General features: G+C 40.7%; 2 protein-coding genes across 5 annotated transcripts in view; one reads left to right on the top strand and one right to left on the bottom strand.

Annotated features, from left to right (window-relative positions):
* LOC147254950 (neurobeachin-like) overlaps positions 1 to 23,839 on the top strand; it is a 180,945-nt gene that overhangs the window by 118,428 nt on the left and 38,678 nt on the right. For all 4 annotated transcript variants that reach the window (XM_086216541.1, XM_086216540.1, XM_086216539.1 and 1 more), the window contains exons 39-42: positions 962 to 1,098; positions 21,401 to 21,518; positions 21,596 to 21,698; positions 22,436 to 22,551. In XM_086216541.1, the coding sequence (XP_086072667.1) occupies positions 962 to 1,098; positions 21,401 to 21,518; positions 21,596 to 21,698; positions 22,436 to 22,551 (474 nt within the window). The remainder of the gene's footprint in view (positions 1 to 961; positions 1,099 to 21,400; positions 21,519 to 21,595; positions 21,699 to 22,435; positions 22,552 to 23,839) is intronic.
* mab21l1 (mab-21-like 1) lies at positions 2,139 to 3,989 on the bottom strand. The gene has a single exon (XM_086216542.1). The coding sequence runs from the start codon at positions 3,591 to 3,593 to the stop codon at positions 2,514 to 2,516; it is 1,080 nt and encodes a 359-aa protein (XP_086072668.1). The 5' UTR covers positions 3,594 to 3,989; the 3' UTR covers positions 2,139 to 2,513.

Genomic DNA, 23,839 nt, shown 5'->3' with positions numbered 1-23,839 from the left:
AGCTGATCGGGGTCACAGACCAGCGTTGAAACATGCACACTTGGACTATCTGGACTTGAAAACAGCTTTTAGCTTTTATTGCTTTCCTGCATGTGTCCATATTAAATATTTCAAGATTTTTTTTTTTTTTTGGGGGGGGGGGGGGTTCCAGTATAAACAATAAAGCAGCTCCTTGTATCAGAGGTGTAAATGCACGTTTGGGGCGCATAACGGAAGCTACTTATCATGAGATGATCACGCAACGGAATTATTTTATGTGGCCTATTTTCGACTTTAAAAATGATTAAAAAAAACTTTTTGAAAGCATTATTGACGGCGCAGTGATGCTATCAGATCAAAACGTTGTGTCTGTCAGCAGCATCGCGTTACTAACAGATAACCGTCACCTGAGAGGTCTGTTTAGACCACTAGAGACCAGCGACAAATTAAAGGAAAACCAATATCCCAGTAAAGTCTTTCACCGCCAGAATAGCGCTCTTGCATTGACTCTACAAGTCTCTGCACATAATTCAGCACAATTAAAGATATTCCTGCGTTTGGTGTTATGAGAAAGGTGGGCAGCGCTGATCTAACACCATAAATCCATCTTTAATAGTGCGGAAATCTGTTGACTGCAGGTTCCACATCAACCCATCGGGAGCTGATCTCCTGGCAGCGTCTGCATTTGTTCGGTTGCTGCGGTCATTTAATTTGTATTTTCCTTTACATTTCACCGTTTAATATAAATGCGCCCAATCGGCTCCTTTAATCGTGCTCTAAATGATAAAACAATCTCATAAATCAAGACGTATCAGAAGTGTTATGATGTGTAAAACCCTACGATGCTATTAATTGTTGATGGGTTGTTTTTTTTAAACTTTTTATCTGGGTGCAGTTTCTTATCAGCGGTCCCACTCATGGTAACGTGGCTTTATGAATATCATCATCTTATTCGGCATGGCCGCCTCTCTAACCTCTGCAGGCCCGGTGGTCCTGAGCAGCCCGGCTCAGCTGGTTGCCCCTGTCCTCGTGGCCCGGGGAACTCTGTCCATCACCACCACTGAAATTTACTTTGAGGTGGACGAGGATGATCCTGCCTTCAAGAGGGTCGACTCGCGGGTAAGTTAACAGTTCAATTTACTCCCAAATAGATTCATTTCAAAGAGCCCTAAACTTATTGTGGGTGAAACAGGAGCTTTTGCACATGTTGTACTTTCGAATAAGTGCGCTATACTTTTAATAATCTTTCCTCGTTTAATTGCGTGCCTCAGACATACTAATAGTGTATTTTGTGTTTTTATTAGTCTGTGTGTTTCTGAATCACCGTTAAGGCCTACTCGTGCAGGCTGAACCACCACCACCATATCCACCAAGTTATCCCCAGTTAAATGCATCCAGTGTTTAGAATTGCACATACGGGGTTGTGCTTTTTAAAATCTAAAGGAGTTTTCATCTTTCAAATGCTGCTAAAGATATCTTTCTTCTCTATTTAAAATTTTAGCCTGCCAGACTCATTTACATACAAGAGTCAGACACCCAATGAAATAATTCCGTGTATTATTCCGCTGTGATACATCTACTGTCAACAAACACATTTAATAAAACCATAATGGGACACAAATATATAACAGCTCGTTTTATTAGCTCTTTAAATTAGATGAAAGACAGAAATTTTAAAAAATCAGATCACAGATGTTATAATCCAGTGTATTTCAAGTGCATTTTTTTCAATTAAACTGTAATATAGATATATATATATATATATACTATATATATATATACGTTATCATTTTCATTTTTTGTCATGTAGGCCTAAGCATGGTAGAGAAAAAAAACAAACTAAAAATGTTCGAGTATTTTTTAAATAATAATTCAAGTAAATTGATGGAATGTTTTCAATGTAACAAATGTCTACCATCAAAATGTAAACTTTCAAAAATTAGAAAAGATGTCCATTGAAACAGGGGATTCCGACTACCACTGATGCAAGTATAAATTAATAACGTTTCTACCAGGTAAAGAAAAGGTTCAGAAGTAGATTTAAACAGGTGGATCCTATTTACGTGTCACAGAACAACATTCACAATTTCAGACCACTGGAATCACAATCTATGAATGTATTTACAGTAGGCTATAAAATGTACAGATGTGTGTTGTTGGGTTTTTTTTTTTTTCTTCCAAGACATGTCACGCAGCTTTATTTTAAAGCATTTAATGGAATTTAGGATTTAGGCAACCGTGGCACTGAGAGAAAAACCACCGTTCAAGTGGCACGTTTGATTAGTAGCCAATCATTTAAACGTCCTCTTTAATATTGACACCACTAAAAAGGTGCACTGGAATAGGTGGAAAATAAAAATGTCATTAAAAATCATCTTGAAACAGGGCAGGCCATGTTAGACAGCAGAGGACACTCACATTTCACAACATTTTTGCAAATTAGTGTTGGCAATATTTATTCTGTCCGTTTATCGTTAGGCCTCTTAATTTTAAAACGAGGTGAACTAATATTTTTGTTGTTGTTGTTTTTTACCTCAGAGTTTCTCCAAGCTTTTGGGGTTGGTCAGTATTTCTCTTGCCAGTCGCCAAGTCTGTTTGGCTGCGTTCTCTAGAGCAGAGTGCGGTTTTCCTTGAAACAGGTCTAAATTGGGAAGGAAGTAATGCGGGCACCTTCTGCACTGCAAACATGAAATAAGCTGCAATAGTATCCCGTTCAGGCGGTCGCCGAGGCAGTTCTCATCCCAGTCCGACTCCCTGGGATGCTTCTCACACTCATAGGAAACCAAAGTTTTCATGTGGTAGTTGTTCAGGGGTTGTCCTGGGAGTTCAAGGTGACGGTCGCGTAACGCTTTGAGGACTGACAAGCATTTCTTCCTGCATCCGCCGAGGAGGAGCCGGTTCTCGGCCTCGGCAAACTGCAGGACCCAGGCGTCGCTCTCTGCTGAGCTCTGCTTGCCGTTCAGCGAGTAGCACTCTTTGGATAAAAGATTGAAACCCTCCGCCTTGACTTCTGCCACACGGTTCGGTCCGGGCCAGGGGATGTGAGGGAGAGGCCAGTGCGCAGCGCTTCGTGGCCAGATCCCAGTGCACTTGAAAGCCGGCGTGATCTGCACCACATATCTGTCTCTGATGCGCAACTTCACCTCGCTTGTGTCAGCGACCATTTTGACAACATCTCTGTAGCTGCATTTGTCCACTGCCTGCGCCACTAGTGTCTGAAATCTCGACCGGATCTTGCGCGCCGAGAGGTAGCCGGAGGCTGTGATGAATTCAACCCAGAGAGACATGCTTCTCTTTCGGCCGTCGCTGAGCTTAAGGACGGCGCAGCCCGGGAGAGACCCGTCATCCACAAAGTTGAATACTCCCATCTGATTCAGATAGAGCACAACCTCGAACTCGGTGGGAGAAATGACTTCCAATCCTTCAAAACGATTATCCATCTCGCTGAGAGAGCTGATGAAACGGGGCTCCTGCACCTCGACCTCCTTCAGGACATCCGATACCACCTTGCACACCTCTCGAATGGTCTTGGAGATGGCTGCTTTGCGAGACTGGCATTTCTCGTTGTAATATTTGTTGAGATGGTACACCAACTTTGCCTGGGCGGCTATCATATTAGGGCAGAGATCCGGGTTATACACCGGAGTCTCGCAGTAAGCCGAAGGATCCAACGCGGCTGTTTGTACGGGAGCCAATTTTAGAGAAGAAAGAAAGCTATTTAAAAAGAAAAAAATGTCTATTAATAAGACAACTATGCAGATATGTGCTTAAAGCACATGCGTAATGATCATATCACACCATTCACAGCTGTACCGTAACCGGCATTGAAGTGCTCGAAGCAAGTCCTTGAAATTATAAGGGTGGCGTGATTAAAAGTCCATTGCAACCTTGTGTGATCCGGCCAAAGTCGCTTTCTGGGTTTTCTCATGTGCCAGTTCAAGTCCGCGTAATTGGGCAGAGTGGAATGTGCTCTCCTGACGCCGGTGTTGCTGTGTTTTACGACGGGGAGACTCACACACTCTTTATTATAAGGGAGGAGTTGAAAGCAAGATGTCCAATCGCTGTCCGATGCGTCACCACTTCCCAGTTTATCGAAAACAAATTCATCCCGGGTGTTTATATACATGTAAAAAGTAAAGGTAGTGGTAGTGTCGAGGAGCGGAAGTACACCTACGCATTTGGAGAGAGGAACAAAAGAACATTTCCACCGCTTTACGATGCTTTTTCTTGGACTCTATAGCCACGGCTTTTTGTCTGCTATTGAAAGATATTTAAAAAAAAAATACAAGTGGTTTTAATTAAGAAAGTATGATGTCTGTGGAGTAATAAAACATTTAATATTTTTTTTCCATTTCCATTTTTAAATCTTTTATTTTCTGCCACCGGACCGGATCTAACATCTTCCACTCAAGGCGCATCAGTTAAAATGCGGATGGGGAGTTTGGGAGTTTTTTTTTGTTTTTTTTTCCCCAACGCGAAATTGTTTTTGTATTTCATAAATGAAGATTGCCTTACATTTGCGCTGTATTATATTAATTAGATTAATCAGTAGGATTTGAATTGTTGCAAAATCTAGATTATTTTAGAAAGATGAGAAATACAACGATACCACTCAAATTATGATTATTGTGGCACTAATTAGTCGTCTCGGCTGTGATACACAACATGTATTTTTTTTCTAATTTTAGTCTGTGTTTACGCGCAGATTCCAAACGCGTCTCCTTCTACTTTTTTTTTTTTTAACGACGCGTGAACTGCCTTCATTTCCTTGTACAACATTTCCTACCGCTCAATGTCCAGCAGTAAAAGTAACTCAAATTGTATGAGTTGAACATACAGCTTGTAACAGTTGTGATTTTATCAACTTTAAAATTTTGAAGCATTTTCACGTAAAGCTATTGCTGGTTTTCCTAAATACATTGTTTGCTTCTGAGAACAGAAAAAAAGAAAAGTAGATGTTTTAAAGTGTCCTGTGTTTCCATCAGTATATATATATTTTTTTTAAATTGGTAGGATATATTCTGTATATTTAGTGAACATATATATCTGTGTCATTTTTCGTAAAGGGCAGGGGTTAAGCTTAATTTTTTGTAAACATATTTGGTGGTTATTAAAAATCATAAACATTATTATTTTAACAACAAATTATTTGAATGATTTAAAAACTAGATAAAAGCTGAAGTAGCATTTCTAACTTACATGGCTGCCCATTTTGTCGTCAGTCCAATTATTAATTTTCTGTTTTGGGATGCAGCAGCTTTGTTGTTCTGATAGAGATGGTGATTCAAAATAAAGAGATCTTGCTATTCACAGTAAACCATTTCTGGCTCTCATCATTTCACTGGCACTCCGTCTCACAAGGTACACAGTGTGCTTTGAAGAGGACTTCAAAAAGCTAATGCTGCGCAGATCAGATAAGGAACACAAAGGCACTTACACTCATCTCTGCTCTAGTCAGAACTGCATAGGACCAGACATTATGAGGGCAACCTGCCGCTCGTCTGCTCTGAATCTGACTACATGGATGCGGCTGAACAGGAGATGGCGTACTGCAAGGACCCTGATAGATAGGTGACACCCATTATCATCACAGCCTGTCACAGACACAGCCGGTAGCTTTTTGGCAAGCACCAGTAATAATTTTACACTGCAGTGACTAGGCAGAAATGATCTTCCTTTGTTTCCTATGAAACAAATGGCGGGGCTTGATGGATGTTTAAATCCAAGTTCACATTGAAATTAAATACATTTAGATGGTCATTCTAATTCTTATCATATGTAGGTATATACTATAGATTCTTATTGACATTTTGGGTGGATATGGAAAATATCACAGAGGGTTTTCATGTGGTGAGAGGTAGCTAAAAGCTTTGATAGTCTTTTCTCTCCCACTGGCCCAGCAGGTACTTTCCTTTTATTGAAACCAGACTAGTCTAACTTTCCAGGCTATCTTACTCCAAGTCAGATACCTCAGAATCCACCTCTTATGCCCCAACCTTTGGATATCAATATCAATAGAAGGGGGAGATTTTTTATTAGGATTATCACCTCTTAATCTAAAGCATGTGCTTGGAAAAACCTCCCTCAACCTTGTACCCCAAAGACACTTGTCAGGTCTGGTCTGGGACAATCCAACCTTCTTACCAGTATCTTTACCATGTCAGCATTGCAAGCATTGTAACTTTATTTGCCACCCCGCTAGGCTGTTGGAGGCCCTTGGGAGTGATGTATGGGGCTGTGATTCCAGGCCTATTTCTGACCCAGCAAGATGCATGCGTGATTGTGTAAATCAATACAATGACTTATACTTCCCCTAATTTTGCAAGAGCATGTGACCCTGTTTTGAAGGCCTCTTTGTTTCCAGAGCATGCCTCTACACTTATTCATTGTTTTCCTCCATTTTTCTTTTTCTTTTTCTTCTTGCTAGACCGATCATCCTGTTAACATGGTAGGCCACAGGGTCAATGCTACTTTTCTGATGCCTGAAATTGCTCTTTGACAAGCCTGCTCGTGCTTTTAATATCTCGAAATGATACACTTCTTATTGTAGCAATTATCACTAAATATATATTGGTTATTGGTATAGCTCTATTTTAGTCAGACTATGAAAATGTAAAGAAAAAGAACTAGTAATTATAGTTAATCTTTTTAATAACAAATTCATATGACTGCATTTGTAAGTGTAAAAGAATATGTAAAACCCGTAATCAAATACAATACAATGAAAAAGTCCCCAGGGAAAAACACATGCTCGACAAAAATTATATGTATTTAACCATCAAATCAAAATATTCTATTTACACAAAGTTATAGAATTTATTCATAATGTCTCAAAAATTATATTAAATCTAAGCTAAAATTTTCTGTCGTACTTTCATTCCTATGAACTTAAGACTTTAATGACATACAGTAGCTACCTTATTTTTCGTGGATCAAGATACTTAAACAAGCAGTCTAACTGACACTGTAATTATGGATGACACATTATTATTTTAATAATCCTATTTCACAAGAACAAATAAGCTCTGCCATGTGCTTTCACATTAAATTTCTCAGGTCATCCCGCTCTGGAAAAAGAGAATCTCAAGCTAGATCCTATACAAAGGAGTTTAGCAGCTAGCTCCAAAGCTAATGTGCAGATTAGTCAAAGTGGACTTAATAGGATGACATATTTCTATATAAATCAGATTAAAAGCAGTGACACGTCAGAGATGTGACATAAGCACAGGCATTCAAACTGTGAGAAATAATATAGTTTAATCTCTTGGGATAGCCACTCACTTTGACAGATTTTCGATAATTTTAATTGTCAGAAGATGAAATTGTCATAGGGAATTTTAATAACGGAAAATTATTATTCCAAGCAATATGGTGTCTCTGTCGGAGGGCAGCTAATTTTTGGACCCCCTTTGGATTTTGTCCATCCATTTGTTTTTTTCTCCGCTGTGCATTAGTCGCCTCTTTTGCGGAAGTCAGGAAGCTCATAGCCAGAGGCTCTCAGACCCTTCAGTGATCAACCCAGCAGGCTCTCTTCACAATGAACCAGATTGTGGAGACACTAAAACCTCTAAACTTATCAGCATGATGGAAATTTTTTTTTTTTTCAAAAATAGAAGGTAGTGAAAAGTGTAAATTAAGAAACTTAATTGATTGTCTCAGCTTCATTTGGCCCTTCACCCCTCCCCTCTGCACGATGGCACGCTTGTCAGGCTTCGTGATAAATTACATGCATGCATTTGCATGAATTTAGCATGAATGCAGTTCAGTTTACTTTGCCAAAATAACGACCCAGAAAATGTCTGGTTTTCTTCACAAAAAAAGGAAAAGAAACAAGCTTCAGTGCACCTTCTTTCTGCACAGGTTATTTATTTGGCATTTGAGTGTAGGGAAAGTGCTGGTGCTGTGATTTCCACCGTTTTTATTAGGACGCAGTTTAGCATTGTATCCTGTTGTACATGACAATGCTAAACACTGTTTGTGAGATACAGGAGCAGGATTGTGGCTGGTTTATTATTAATGTATTCTGTGTATTCATCTCGCTTTTCTCAGTTTTTTTTTTGCATGTATTCTCAAATATTGACCTGTTTATTTGTTGATTATTTAAATTTTCAAGCACTATCCGCCTGCTTTCACCTTGTTTGTCCTAAAAGGCAGGAATTCTACAGCAGATTAATCTTAATGTCTGCTAGATGTCTACAATCTAAACGTGGGCGCCGTAATCATCTGCTCACTGACCCCATGATGCTCATCTCTCTGTAGCTCTTGTGTGTTATTAGTAATTTCAAATTTCAGTTTGACTAAACACAGTGCTTCCCTAGATATCATGTGATCTTAGAGTATGAATACATAGAACCACAACACAAAGAGAAGGAAGGAGTTGAGGGCATTTCCAGTCTTGGGGCTGTTTGTAATCAAATACTGCTGCTGAAGCCTGTGATGAAATTAGGTGATGTTGCCTAAATAAGGGATGAAGGGTTCATAATTGCCAGTCCTGGAGATCTGAGGTGCCGGGTGCCGACTGTCAGAGCAGGGCTAATGATGACAAATGTCTCTCTATGCAGATTGCTGCAGCAGCACTGGTGTGCAGCTGAGAAAGAACAAGAGGAGAAAAATGCAGAGGGTCTAATAAGAGAAAGCTTGTGTGCACATTTTTAATGACCTACATGGAAACAACCCCTCCTAACTGATGCTTTTGAAACTATCCAAGTTTGATGCTACTCGGAGCCACAGTGCTGTGAAGGGGTCCCCTAGTATACTTGTGACCGTTAGTCCTTAATCTCTGTGAGATGAAGTATTTAGTCAGAAAATCCATCAAGTCTTCACATACGAGCACTGATCATCTTTGTCCTCGTGTAGACCTCCTCATTAGCTTTCTGTTGTCTGGTGTTTGTTTAGTGAAACTGGCCTGTTACTCTATGGATCGTATAAAAAATAACGAGCTGTGGAGGGATTAACTTTTCTTGATGTAGAAAATAAAAAAAAACAATAAGCGTCATGCGAGCTTGATTTTAACCACCTTTTCTGGCAGCAAGTAAATCAAATTTCTCTCTGTGATGTGAAGCTCATGCTAATAAAAGAGCAAACCTTGAGAGTTGCATGACCAGATTTCCCCAATTTGTTGCATGAATAGCTTTTGAAAGGGGTCCCTCTCTTTACAAAGGGAGTCTCGTCTTTGTTTGGTTTCGCCCCATCTGTGTCATCTGGTGGTCTGTGCAAGAGGGTGGTGTCTCGGGGTGCTCCCCAGTGGCGTTGCCAGTTGTTTTATGGACTTGGTGGAGTGGTGCTGCGAGTTCATAAGTTGGCTGGCCTTTTGTGTGCTGAGCCCAGCTGACACGTGTGAATTGACTCCAGCATATTGACAGATCATTTCCATTAATGAATCGGAGGAGTCTGCCTTGTTTCATTTTGTGATTTATGCCCTTTTATTATCAACCACAGAGCTTAGGGTTAACTAACAAGCCGCTTAATAACTCAGCCACATATTGCTGGGCGAGAGGAGGTAGCTATGTTCACTGGTCCTGTGCACATTTGCATGATATGCTTTAACCGCTATTTCAGTGTTTTATTTCTGTATTTCAAGCAAAACCAACAGAGGTTCACTTTTTGTTGTTGTTGTTGTTGTTGTTGTTGGTAGTTTTAGTTTATTTTTTTCTTAAGGGGCCTGACTGTTACTGTTACTGTCTGTTACATTAAATTTCCATGATATTTTTCAAACGCAACAGGAAACTGAAGAGTTTTGGGCTTACTGTTAGAAGTTTCACCATTTAGAAATATTTCTACAAGCTTCCTAATTAATGATAGTGTGGTGGTTATTGATATGTCACCCTTGACTACTATGTTTTTATTTATCAAAGAACAGTTATATGTTCATGATGCAATGGTTACTCCTTTATTTGATATCAGACTACTTTTATTTATAACCGCTGGTGTCTCATCAGCTTGGACTTCCTCCTCCATGGCGACCATCCAGCTTAGAGCAACCGCCACACACTCCTGATAGTGCTGGCCTCAGCCTGGCCTGTCACCCCCACCACTGCTGCCACATGGAAGGCACATTTGCTCGCCACCATTTTATGCCGGTGTCCCCCCCCCCCTCCCCTCAAGAGTGAGGGGAAAGAGGGGAGATGAAAAGGCAAGGAAGGAAAGCGGGAGGCTCACCCTGAGCGGATGCTAGACAAAGATGGCAGCAGAGACATTTTGTCTACTTTCATTAGTTCTGGTGATGGTGAGCTGTGCTGAATATTAGCCTGTTACTGGCGAAGCCACACAGTTTGGAGCACAGACGGAGAGCATGTCACAATCAAATCTACCCCACCTCATTTCCATCTTCCACACTCAAAAAGAGGGACATATGGGTCTGGATGCCAATTGCTTATTTTATACGGTAATTAACAACCCTCAAACCGTGTTATGTGTGTGTGAGGTGAAGTGGTTCTCAACCGTGACATAGTTTATCTCACAAATTTACATACATTTACCAATAAAGTAAGATATTTTAAAACCTCACATACTACACTGGCTTATTTGGTATACTTCATTAAGAAATGGACTTTGCGAGGCTTCACTTGTGTGTGTGATAGTTTTGTTGTGACAGTGTCACGTTTAGCGTTTAAAGTGAGACCCTTCCCAACCCTAGCAACACACTAAATCCATGTGTTTGTTTTTGAATCAATGTCTAATGTACAGTTGATGTTAGTCAATGTCTGTGATGAACTTTGTATAGAACGTTTATGATCAGCATGGCATAATGACTCGCTCCAAAGCTTTTTTTGTTGTTGTTCTTTTTGGAGGGGGGAGTTCTGCCAAAACACAGATGCTTCTCCTTTTCTCCAGTCTGCATCTGATTCTTTTGTTTACCCAAACAACATTCAGTGAATCCCTGATCGGTGCTAGTCCTGGGGAGTGTGTGTGTGTGTGTGTGTGTGTGTGTGTGTGTGTGTGTGTGTGTGTGTGTGTGTGTGTGTGTGTGTGTGTGTGTGTGTGTGTGTGTGTGTGTGTGTGTGTGTGTGTGTGTAGATGTATGAAAGTTGTTTTGTCCTGCTGGGCTTTCATCTGTTGGACTCATTATAGCAGTGATCTCACAGGGCTCTATCAGAGAGGCGTAGACAACGGGCTCCCCATGAAAGAGTCATGATGGACGAAGAAGTGCTGATGTGCAGGTTCCTGCCTCCAGGCTTTCACCTGCTCAGGAACAGCCCCAAGGCGAAAACAACCGTGCTGCTCAGACCAGTCAATGAAAGATTGAAGAGCTAAAGTCAGACTTTTGCCTACCATTGCCTAGTAGGCAGGTATAGGTGCCTACCATGAACTGGGAGCATGGAATTAATTGGAAAAAAAGAGGACAAATAACTAATTAGCAAGTGAGTTGTCTGAATCTGTTGTCAAAAGGGAGGATGAAAGCACCAAAAGTGACGGATAAAGCTGTGCCGTTCTACCTTGTTAATTTCCAACAATTTTATTAGGGCGTCAATTCTGTGGTCTTGGCAGGGCTTGGGAGGTGCTGGAGCAGGGAGTGCAGCGGCAGGGTGAGAGCATGTCGGCTGTTGACACCATCTAACGAAGGGGGGATTAGGAGTTTACAGAGGCAGTAATATGATAGGTCAAAAAGAGGAGGCACTCCTCCACAGCACTTGGCTCAGTAATGAATGATTGACTGGAAAAGGAGAAGCTGCCACTCGCTGGCTGAGTGCTCATCTTGACGCCTGCCGCACCGCTCCACGGCTCCCCTTGATCACGTTTCACTGCTCCCTTCTCATCTAAGGCACCAGTCTGCAGGGAAAAGCTGCTTTTCCCTCTTATTTTTCTCACAAATTTACACATTTAAGACATTTTTGTTTGCTTATTTGCAATTCCTTTTTTGCCAGTGAGCTCCTCTCTATCAGTCCTACTCACATCCTTGAAACCCACCCCCACCACACTCCCTCGTGCGTGCGCGCACGCACGCGCGCGCGCACACACACACACACACACACACACACACACACACACACACACACACACTTACAACCTTCCTTTTCTCCTCTGTTTGCCTCCAGGCAGTGAACTAATTTCAGCCTCCATAATTGCGGTGTGTTGTACACCTGTCTGCTATTAATTCTCCCTTGTCTCTCATTCTCTCTCATAATGAGATATTATTGTAATTATTGTCATTATGTTATTTTTTTGTAATGAGCTTGATTGATGTTATTGTTATGGCACTGTTTATTCTCTATAATTAGCATAAATATGTTGAAAACTTCCACAGGTACTGACAGTGTGAGACGGTGGTTATGAAGTGAACTACACAGTCCTCCTTTCACTAATCGGCTGACCTCAGAGTTCCTGCTTAGTGCCGAGTTTGTGTTGGATATGGAGAAGAGAGCTCAGCAGCCCGGTCACTGCTGAATAGGTCCCTGCTTGTAGCCATTTTAAGACCATTACAACAGTGAAAGGCAACACAATGGCCTGCCGTGGGCTTTGTTTCAGCCTGTCACTTGCACCCTGTGAAAATCAAATAGTGCTTTGCCTTAAAAGAAAAAAAGTAAAAGGTTTTGCTTATGAAAACTGAAAAGTTTTCCCTGGCTTGATTTCAAATGTTATTGTTGAAGAGGCAAACTACTGGAAGGAATGCTAAAGAAAATCTCAGCTGAATGAACAATGTTGAATTTGTCTTCTTTGCGGTTCTCAATCCAATTAAGAGTTTAATAAGGGTCATGCATAGGGACTTCACGCTGCAGGTTGGGTTTCTTTTAGATGCTTTTGGGTAGTAGGGTGGAGCTGAAGTTGGATGGTGCTTGACTGAAGGCTGGGATCTTTAGCGAGGAAACTTGTGCCCCAGTGAGTCATTGAAACTTTTGGGGGAGCAAAGATCTGTTCAGTTATTTTGAAGGCGAGGTCGGGAGATAATCTGACACTGTGTTTAGATTGGTTTTTCATATGGTACCAATTACCTGATCTTGAATGTGCCTCTGCTTCCACCCTTTCACGTGCCTTGTACTGGTGTTATTTCCCTTAAATTCTACCAAGGATTTGTTTTTTATTTAAACAAACATTTTTCATTGATCACATATTTCGTTGAAATCAAATGCAACTGTTATACTAGTTGTTGAATTTTTTTTTTTTTTAACCAGGTTCAGTATCTCACCATCAGTAATGGCAGCCCTTGAAAATGGCAATGAAATGCAGTAATGCTATATGGGACTTTAAAGGCGCCTTAGTTGATCTTTAATCTCTCCCTATGAAAGGGAAAGTGGGTAAGAGGGCCCTAGAAGTGGACACATCCAGCCTTTGTTGGTTTGTTCACATGCCAGGGAGCTTTGAGTGTCTGACAGCCGTTTAACTCCACACGACCTGGTTCTCAAGTGCCATCGTTTGAGAGCTCTTGAATCCTGTTAGGAGCCATAATTACAATTCATGCACTCCCTGCACTTCTTTGAAGAGGCATTGAGAGAGAGCAAATAGGGTTGCAAAGAGCCCCAGCAATACTAGCTCTTCATACCTAAACACTGTGGCATGCATCACCGCATTATTCTTTAGCCATGTAGTCTAAATCATGTACTTCAATATACTTTCACATGGCACGAATATCCAATAGTTTTGCAATGGTGTAAAATGTGCATTTTTTTTTTAATGATTGCAGTGAGTTTCCTTTGCATGACACTTTTCATAAAATTGCCATTCTTTTAAGTATGCAAACAACTTGTGAAATGAAGTATGAGTTAAAGAGAAACACATTCAATGACTTTCAAAGGGAAAGAGAAGAAAGGGTGAGCATAATGCCTAATAGGTGCTTTAGTAATTTCTGAGTTTTCATAGCTTAATCCGTTCTGAAAAGCTCAGGAGAAGAAAGGCTGCAAATGGCCCTCAGTATTAATTTGATGTGACTTCTGTACAATAAGGGCTGTGGATCCCAGAAGCCCGTTTTCAAGCTTACCTTCTTTCATCATCCACAGCCCTTGGAACTTTTGCCTAAATGTTTCATGAAACCCGGCTGTAAGCCTCTTTGGTATTCTGTCTTTATAACGCCTGGTTTAAGAGTATTATTACACTGTGTTCAAGGCAGAAGAGCACATACAAATAGTGAAGCTTCTTTTGCATTGTGTCAAACTCAAATTGATTTGGTACAATTGGGAGAGCATTTGTATTAAAACACACATTTTATGGCTCATTTCCCCCCCTTTCTTTTTGTAATTTTGCAAATGAGTGTTATGTCACTCCTTCTTTTATAGTCATTATTTATCAGTAACCCAATTATCAAGCAGATATGTATGCATTTTACAAAATTAATTATTGACTTAAACATTTCCTTATCAGAAAAAAATAGTATGACCAAACCTCATAAATGGCAAAATTACAATAAGCGTTGGCAATGGATGTGGAGTCGTTAAAATATTTTTTGAACATCTAACATTTAAATACATATAAGTCCTCCCTATGCTCTTATTTTCCTCCAGAATAAGACAAAAAGTTGTGATGTTCTTCAGAATGTAGGCAGCTCTCTCTGTTGCTCTCCCATTATTTCAGTAAAATCTCTGATATAAGTGCAAATTTATAGAATTTGTAAAATAAAAAAGTCTGCCCTTTTTTGTGTCTTTTGTGTGCATCAAAAAGGGGGATACTAGCAAGAGACACACTGGGTGGGTCAGTGACCCTGGAGAAAACAGCTTGCATTAATATGGTTTAATCCAATGTAATTAGTCAAATTACAGCACGCCAAGCAGCTTGTCAGGGGCTGTCGGCTTTGGCAGGCACACAAGATGGCCTGGATTCCCCCTGGACAACAGGAAGACCTCAAAAGCTTTGCAAAGCTGCCCTTTTATACTTACTAATTTCAGCCATTTTCTTAGTTTCCTCTGTCTTGCTTTCCTCACAAAAATGGGGAGGGCTCTTTTAGCACTGCTTGTTTTCACCTATTCTGAGTTGTCTCTCATAGCCCAAGGCTGCTAGCTTGGCTTTCTGCCTGCCTGCTAAGGTGGATCAAAATGATATGTGCGGATTCATAGCATGGGCTACAGAAAGTCAGAGTAATTACATCAGTGCTGCACTCCTCCTACGTGATTTTATGAGAGCGAGTGTGATACACGCTAACTAGTGCCGCTAAGAACCATAGACACAGTTAAGACACTTCCTCATGCTGTAGGATTAGCATTGGTAAAAAGATTTAAACTATATAATTACACGAGGATAAAGTACAAATTATCTAGTGCACTCAACAACCAGATTATCATCCCTTGCAAGTCCTGTTCAACCCTAAGGGGTGAGGATGGATGACAAAGGCCCTCATTTGCATAAATTCACAAGCCCCCTCGTTTATAGACACTGATAAGAACCTGTTCCACCTTTGCTGTGGCCCTGAATGGCTTGTTGTGCTTTTGGCAATGACAGATAAGTCAGGGTAATTCCACTTCATGCCTAAAAAAATGATGCTCCAGATGCTGGCTGCATCCCGAAGGTGTCACCCACGATAATCCTCAAAGAGCGTCCAGCAGGAAGGGGGCTGTGTGTTTTCTAGATGATATACTGCAGATGACAGAAAGAATTATATGAAGGAGGACAAATCTGTAACATATTATTAAGCAATTCCCAGTGAATAACAAGGATAAAAGGATAATGGATGAGGGTGCCGTTATTACCTTGGTGCTAAGGGAAGCGCCAAAGCAAAGGTAGAGAGACAAGATTAATTGAGGACGAGTGAGGCACTCATTGCTCATCAAGCCCTCCCGTCTAACCATTTGCTCTTTCTGTCCCTCTCCTCTTCTGTCTCTCCGCCTCTCCATCCTTGTCTTGTTCTTTCTCCTCTTCTTTCCTGTCTTGCTCTGAGCCCCTATCCCTCCCACACACACACCACAAAAAAGAGGAAAAAGATAAGTGGGATCTAAAGCGATCAGCTTGGCACTCTCTGTGGCAGCTAGAGGAAGCTGGTACGCAGGCCAGGAAGATTTCAGTCATTTTAAGGCTGACAAGTCCCTGAAAAAGTCCCATTAAGAAAAGCTTGCTGAAAAGACCCTATACCAAATGACTGCATCCCTTCTCTCAAGCTCCTTAGTAAAGGCAAGCTGTTTATCTGGATGATGGGTTTGCTAAGTGTGTTGATGTCTATGCATGGATGTGACTGTGGGGGAGTCACGACTTGAACAAGTTCAGATGTTTCTTTTGTCTGCTTATGTGCTACAAACCTAGAGTGGGCTCAATTAAAATTACAGGCAGCTGAAAAATACTATTCATAATTAACTACACTGCTGCAAAAGTCAGTCATATAACCTCATCATTACGCTATGGTTATGTTTGTTTTTGGAAAAACAAAGCTCAGAAGATGCCAAGTTTTCTGTTCCTGAACTGTCAGTGCTCTAATTAGAAAAAATATTTTTTTAAAAAAATGTTAAGAAGATCATGACAATATGAGACTGAGAAACTCCCCTGACAAATATAATGTGTATTTTGGACAAATAAAAGGATATCATCCACACACACACACACACACACACACACACACACACACACACACACACACACACACACACACACATATATATATATATATATATATATATAGGGTTATATGAAAATGGACATGCAGTTCTGTCTGTCTGAATTAAATACAAAAGACCTACAGCTGTAAATCTGCACTACACAAGGCATGAAAAAACAACAAAAAAACTTGTTTTCGGGTTTGTTTGTCACAACCGCTCATCTGACTCAATGCTAAACTTCAATCAGATGTCAGCACAGTGGTAATTTAAGAAACTTTATGCATTTTTTCCATGCATTTCTCAAGTCTTTACATTTTAACATGCACAGATCAAAATGTTTAAAGAGCTTTGAGTTTTTAAGAAGAAACTGCAAGCTAGAAAAATGGCTCCTCCCACCTGTCCTGTCATGGCAGTGTTGAAGACAGCGCTGCAGGGCCCACTAATGTGCGTGAAATACCATCTCTGACATAAATGTTATTGACAAACTTGGCTGGACATTTGGGGCAGTGAACTGCCAGCATATTTAATGCATATTCATCTCCTTTATCCCACTGGTCTTGCCAGAGCACCAAAGCTGTGTCATCTTGCCACACTCCACCTACCTCACAAATGTGTAGTGACACTGATTATGCAAATCTGTATCTTGTTTTCCCCCAATACCTGCATTAGGAGTCTGCTACTTTATTGAAGTTGAGATATGGGGCTCTCAGAGGGTGGAAGTGGAATTCTGATCTTTTTTTTTTACCATATAATCTGTGAGAATCTTTCGCATTTTTATATTTCTACACTTCATAACAGTTGTCACACAAGGAAGGATGTGACGATAAACATTCTTTGATGCTCAAGAGACATAATAAATCTTTGCAGGATGTAGAAAGGATTAATGCTAAAAGGAAAGTGTGGGTTTGAGCACAGCTTTATAAGTTAAATGTACTGGCATTAGTGTACTTTACTTTGCAGCATGTGAACACCTGAGATATCTGGCTGAAAGATTATGTGCATTTGAAAAGCCAAAGACAAATTACAGCAGCTTTTAAACTCTCATTTACCTCTGCAAATATTTAGAAATTCAGTTTAGGTTTAATTTGTAACTACAAAATTGAAGTTGGAAGCATCTTGATATATTGTAGGAGTATACTTTACGTGATATTCAAGGTACACAATTCTAGAAAAACAGAAAAATGCTAAATTTATCTCCATATAATTTTAATAGGTTGTAATTTAGTGCTTAGGGTTTCCCGTACCTGATGATACAAGGGTGATGTAAACTGACTTTCAGTGTTTTTATTTAGGAGTTAAACATACTTGTCCCATTTACTTATTACCTGAGTTTTTACTTTCAGACAATAAAATATTCTTCTTTTCACGATCCAGTCCCCCATTTTGTCAGTGACTGTGCTGCAAATCTTTATGCATTCTTTATGCAATCTTTGCCTTTTCTAACTGTTCAGCCTCTTCACAGACTTGGCCCATATTGCCTGGGGTCAGCCATTGAATACAGTATATGCAGTGTGTGCTGATCCTCCAAATTGCCATGTGTGAAATCCATCCCACTTGCTCCTGGGGGAGTAGTCATATCACTCAAAATGAAACCGCCTCTTGTATCCTCCCCTTATTCTTCCACCACACTGTTCTCTCTGGTCGCCTGGGACCTTACATTTGTGAGGCTTTACAGTGGAAGCCTATTAGACAAATCTGAGGAGAATGTAGCAGAGGTGCTCTGATACTGGGATGTCACCGTGCTATATAGTCTCATATAAATATATCAGTCATGCTGGCTTGGAGGTTTTGCTAATTTTTTTTCTTTCTATTTTGGTTTAAATGCAATGGAAAGGGATTATATTGTTCCAAATAGGAAGAAATTGCATCAGATTTTAGAGAAAATACTTCATTAGATTTATTAATAACATCCATCACAGTGCCTCAGCCAGCGTGTGGTTAAGGCTGTTTGGAAGTCAGAAATGATTAGAATCCATGTCCATGTATGAAGTGGCTTCCTCTCACTTTAAAGCATAATGTGCTCCATTTGTGATTCCACACATTATTGTATATGAGTTTCAGTCTAAATACTGGTGTCACCTGTGCCTCTCCTCATCTCATCTGTCAAAATATTTTCCATTTTCTACCTGTTATGTTCTGCAGGCAGAATGAAGCCTGCCCTCTGTCAAAGCAGGGAGAAAAGGGATGAGGAATAAAGGACAGAGACGTTAAATTGCATTATGGCTATTATGCTGGAGAGGTATCTCCCTGCAGCTGGCAGAGTTGCGCATGCGCCTTTGGCTCCTAATGAGCCAGCATGGAGGGACCTATGTAGAAACAAAAGGCTGTGCTTGTCGGCCATACCAGACCCTTTCTCCCACCCCCTCACGGCTCCCCCAGCCCTGAGCGTGACAGACCAAGAGCAGAGCGCTGGTCCCTTCCTGGTGGCGTGATTAGATTGGGGCCGAAGCCTCCAGCTGGCAGGCCTGTCTGTGACTGGAGGCGGCCGTCCCCAGCGCTTGTCACTGGCTGACACCTCTGACAGGCAGGGGACAGCTTCAGCAGACAGGTTCATTAAATGGCATTTTTTACAGCTGGGCCTCCAAAAATGAGGGCTGGGCTTTGTCAAATCTCTAAGTCTACAGGGGCCCCTGTGTGTTGGTTCAGACCAAAGCTTTGTTGTTATGACAAATTTTTTGATCTGGGCTGTTTGAAATCAGCTCTTTTTTTTCTCCTCTTTAGCCTCTCTTTTGTTGACAGCTAGCCCTTTGGCCTGTACTTTGTCACAGCAGCAAAATGTTCACTTAAGCTGGGTAACAAAAAGAAACAGTGCTAAAATATTATGCAAACAATTAATAGATAACCTATGACAACGGATGATTGTGCTATTCGGTGTGTTACTAGCGCAGTATCATTTATTATAGAATACAAATTTAGGATTCAGGAGTCAAATGCATGGCCTTGTTGAATAAAAAAAAACATGAAAATAATGGAGACTGCACCAAATATAATTCAGCCTCCCCACATTTAGAGGAGTTAATATGTATTCAACAGCTCACTTATGCATTGACTGAGCAAGCAGATGCCCTCTATGATGCATATCTGTTTGACTTTCCTTTCAGCATAGCACACTGAAGACTTCTAGAACATCTGGCTGCAGAGAAAAAGAAGGATTTAAGCGAGTCTTCCTATTACACAGCTGCCAATGGCCCTTAGTAGTGTACTCGCAGCTGTAGCTGTCCCTCCATCTCACCTCCCTTCCTCTTTCACCCCCTCCACTCGGCGTGCTGCATCCTCTGGGCCGTGCTGTCTCTATGACAACTGTTTGAGTTGGGGGTTGCAGAGGTGTCAAACATGGGCATTACTGGGAGGAGAGCACTGGAGATACTATGCTGCACATCCAGCATCTCCACCTAATCCAATTTTAATTGAGCTCAGGAGATTTTGGATGTGGCACTGAGGTCAGGCATGAGCTATTCCAGGGAGAAATTAAGGCAGCCAGGCTCACGCTGCACTCTTCCAGCCTGTCTCTATTTTAAATGAGCATTAGCATCAGACCTAACCTAGCTTAACATCTCACTCTGCTCCCCTCCCTCCCTGCCTAACCCACCTCAATCACCCCACAGCCACAATACCCACTCTGATGTAGTGTTGGGTCTCACCCCCTTACTTCTGTGTTTTATCTTCATTCTGTCTCGCTCACACTCTCTTTTCTGAACTGAACCAATGTGTGATTATAACCTGGGGAGTTGATGAGGTTGCTCACAGGCTCATACTGTTGGACAAAATTGTGCAGCCAGAGAGAAATGAAATGGAAAAAGAGGAAGGAGTGTGAGGGGACCATTCTCACCTGTCAGAACAACTGCCTTAGTTTTCTGTCTATGGACTTGCAGTCCCAGTGGTGGTGAATGCACTAATGATCCTTTGTCTACCATCTCCTCTCTTTGGCACGGTGTTTTTTTATTGATTATTTATGTGTCACTGACCCACGGGCTCAGTCTCTGACACTTGCTTTTAGTCCAATAATCCCAACTGAACAATTGTGACATGCATGGAGAAGGCTTAAAATTATGTGTGTAACAATCTCCTGCATTTGTAGGATGGATGGATGGATGGATAGATGGATAGATGGATAGATAGATAGATAGATAGATAGATAGATAGATAGATAGATAGATAGATAGATAGATAGATAGGAGTTCACTCCCATGTCACTTTATTAGGTACACCTAGATTAAAAAAAAACGGTATTATCACAGTTATCATAGGATAAAAATGTTCAATTTTTTTATTGAAACTGTTTGAAATGATTGTAGATTTTAGGTGTCTGCATACTGCAGATATTCAAAGTATCCTCTAAAAAAGAATTCACATGAATGGAATCATTTATCCAGATGTACCTTTTAAAAAATTGGCAAGTGTATTATAATCCCTCACAGATGTTTTCTTACAATTAGGAAACACTGGGCTTATACTGCATATTCTGTAATGTTGATGTTTAATCTTCTAACCACTTAATAACACTACTACATGATTTTGTCATGGTTTGGGGAAAAAAAAGCTTCCCATTATGAGATTTCATTCCTAGTTGGGGGATAGAATCATGAACTTCAATAGTTTTCTGTTATTCACCAAATACTCAGGTAATGTTTACAATGAAGCTGCTCAACAACTGACGGGAGTGTTTTTTTTTACAGAAATAACATGGAAGTAGAACTAAGACGGTCAATGTGTGATAAACATTGATCCCTCATTTACAGGATTTTCACCGATAGTGTTTCGGACAAAAGAGTATCAGTCTTAGAAAAAGCACAGGTGTAAATAATTACATTAATGATTCTATTTTGCTGTCCTGTTGTTCATATTAGTTAACTCTCATGGTATACACAAAACACCGGGCCAGTACTCATGTTATTGGTAACATCTGTGCTTTTTCCATTTTGACAAGTCAAAATATCTTGTGTAAAAATGAGAAAAATGTCATTCTCTCTCAGGTCTTAGCATATACTGAGGGTTTACATGGGAAGTGGATGTTCAGTGAGATCCGTGCAGTCTTCTCCAGACGTTACCTTCTGCAGAACACCGCAATGGAGGTCTTTATGGCCAACAGAAGTAAGTGAAGTGCCAATTATTGCTTGAAATCCATTTTTTTCCCTTCTCTATTAAGTGATATATCTTCCTGTTCACAGCATCAGTCCTGTTCAACTTTCCTGATCAGGCCACAGTAAAGAAAGTGGTCTACAGTCTTCCTAGAGTAGGAGTGGGAACCAGCTATGGACTCCCACAAGATAGGTGGGTCACACTTCCAAAAGTGATGTAAGAAGAAAACTAACAGGCCACAGATAGATCTTTCTATTTTAATTCCTTCATTGCCTGTGTTATCGCCTCTGTTTTGTGTTGGAGCATCTGTGCAGCTTGGCCTGCAGCAGAGTCATTTGAAGTCCCATTGCTCCAGTCATTGAAGTGGATGTTCACTGACCCTGACTGAACTGACCTAATTCTCTAACAGAAAACTCCATACAGCAGAGCCACAGACAGGAACTGACCAGAGAGAAAAATACCGATTCCCTTTGGCCCCCCATTGTGCTAACAGGTCTATTTATACACAGCGACAAAGCAAGCCTGTTACCTTTAGTCTTATGGTAATTAGATGAATATAAATCACTTTTTCAGAATTAACAATGTGTATATAAATTTAAGGGCCCTTGATTTTCACCTTGCTTTCATTCAATGTACCGGAGTAAAAAAAAATGCATTGGTATAAAATCCTTTTTCTTGCTTCAACCTTGACATTTTATGTTCTTGGCCCATATTCTAAAACTGACAGGTAGGACAGTGCTGGTTATCAAATACTGAATCTTCTATCAGTTTATTATGATGAAGAAAATGTTTTGATGATAACATACCTTCAACACAGTAAGACACAAGCTCTCCCATTTTAGAATTTTACAAATATAACAGTCTGAAAGTATCCATAAGTAACACCAGCCCTCTGTCTGTTGTCTGATACATGGTTTAATGGTTTCCAGGCGAATCTCCCTTGCCACCCCTCGGCAGCTTTTCAAATCCTCAAACATGACCCAGCGCTGGCAGAGGCGAGAGATTTCCAACTTTGAGTATCTCATGTTTCTCAACACTATTGCAGGTATGTCTCTCTCTTGCTGTACAATGATAAGACTCCCAAGTGAGACCCGATGCTTGTAAATTGGAAGTAGCTGAAACTATGAAAATCCGTTTTTCACAGCCATCAGTTAAACAGATCGATTCTGATTTGTTTTCTTCGTTATCCGAACAGAATTTATAAGCACTGAAAGTGTTGTGTTTTGATGTATTATCTATGTGAATCATTTCACCATTAGAGTTTCATGACTTAAGGTTTAGCAGTCAAGATTAATAAACGTTATGTGTCAGTGACGCTGGAAACATACCATAGAGTCTTTTGGTACGCTCTATTTGTTCAAGAATCCATGGTATCCTTAAGCGGTCCTCTACGCGGTACACTTCACTGTTCATAGTCTGCTGTTTGAAGCAAAGAGCAGGCGCAGCAGATTTTGCCAGATAATTAGTGCCTGGCTTTGTGAGAGCGTACATATGTGTGTCTGTGGAGTTGAGAGGCTCTGCTGTCGACTCTCTGATCTGAACTGCAACTAACAGGGAAGGCAACAACGCCTGCACGCTACTCGGCTGAGAGGTGTCATCCTCTGTCTCGCTGCATATTCATGCATATTTATATTTAGTCCATGCTTGAGTTCGATCCATTATTGTCAGCTAATTAGATGTAAGACAGACACAAAAACATGCACAAAATTCATTAAAAATCCCTGATAATGACCTGGGCTGACAGGAATGTCAGATTGCTGTGTGGGGCTTCAGACAGGTGTTGGGTGAAGGGCTTGGAAGAGGTGCGAACGGGAAGTGGTCTTCTAATTAAACACTATTCCACTGTTATTAACATCCTGCCACCCTAACTCTTCAGCACAACTACGTCTAACGACACCAACACCCCCAACTCTTCATCTGCACTCGAGCGGCTGCTTCCTTTTCAATATGTGGCATTAACCTGGATAATTATGCTCTCCAGCTTCTACAAGACCGCAGCTATTCTGCAGATGCTCTCACCCTGACAGAGCCATCTGACACTATCACATGCTCAGTTAATCAACTACTTGATAAAGTAGCTTTGATTTTACATATCTTTCAATTAAACCTAGATTGGAAATGTGGCCACTCAGTGGTAGAAATGCAATGTCACCTTAAAAGCCATTGTTTGGTTGAACTTGCTAATCGAAGCTGATCTTACTTCATAAAGTCAATAAATCCTGAAATGTGGAGGATTATAAATGCAAATGTGTGCAAGACTCATTCTTGCACTAACTCTTGTTCGATGATGCAATAAAAGGAAATATCGTAATTAACATTACCTCCTATTCAAA

This window comes from Aulostomus chinensis, chromosome 10 (genome assembly GCF_037954235.1).
Source record: "Aulostomus chinensis isolate RoL2024-O1b breed Wild chromosome 10, RoL_Achi_v1.0, whole genome shotgun sequence".
Lineage (NCBI taxonomy): Eukaryota > Metazoa > Chordata > Actinopteri > Syngnathiformes > Aulostomidae > Aulostomus > Aulostomus chinensis.
Note: the sequence above shows the minus strand (reverse complement) of the source record. Positions and strands in the feature narration are given on the sequence as shown.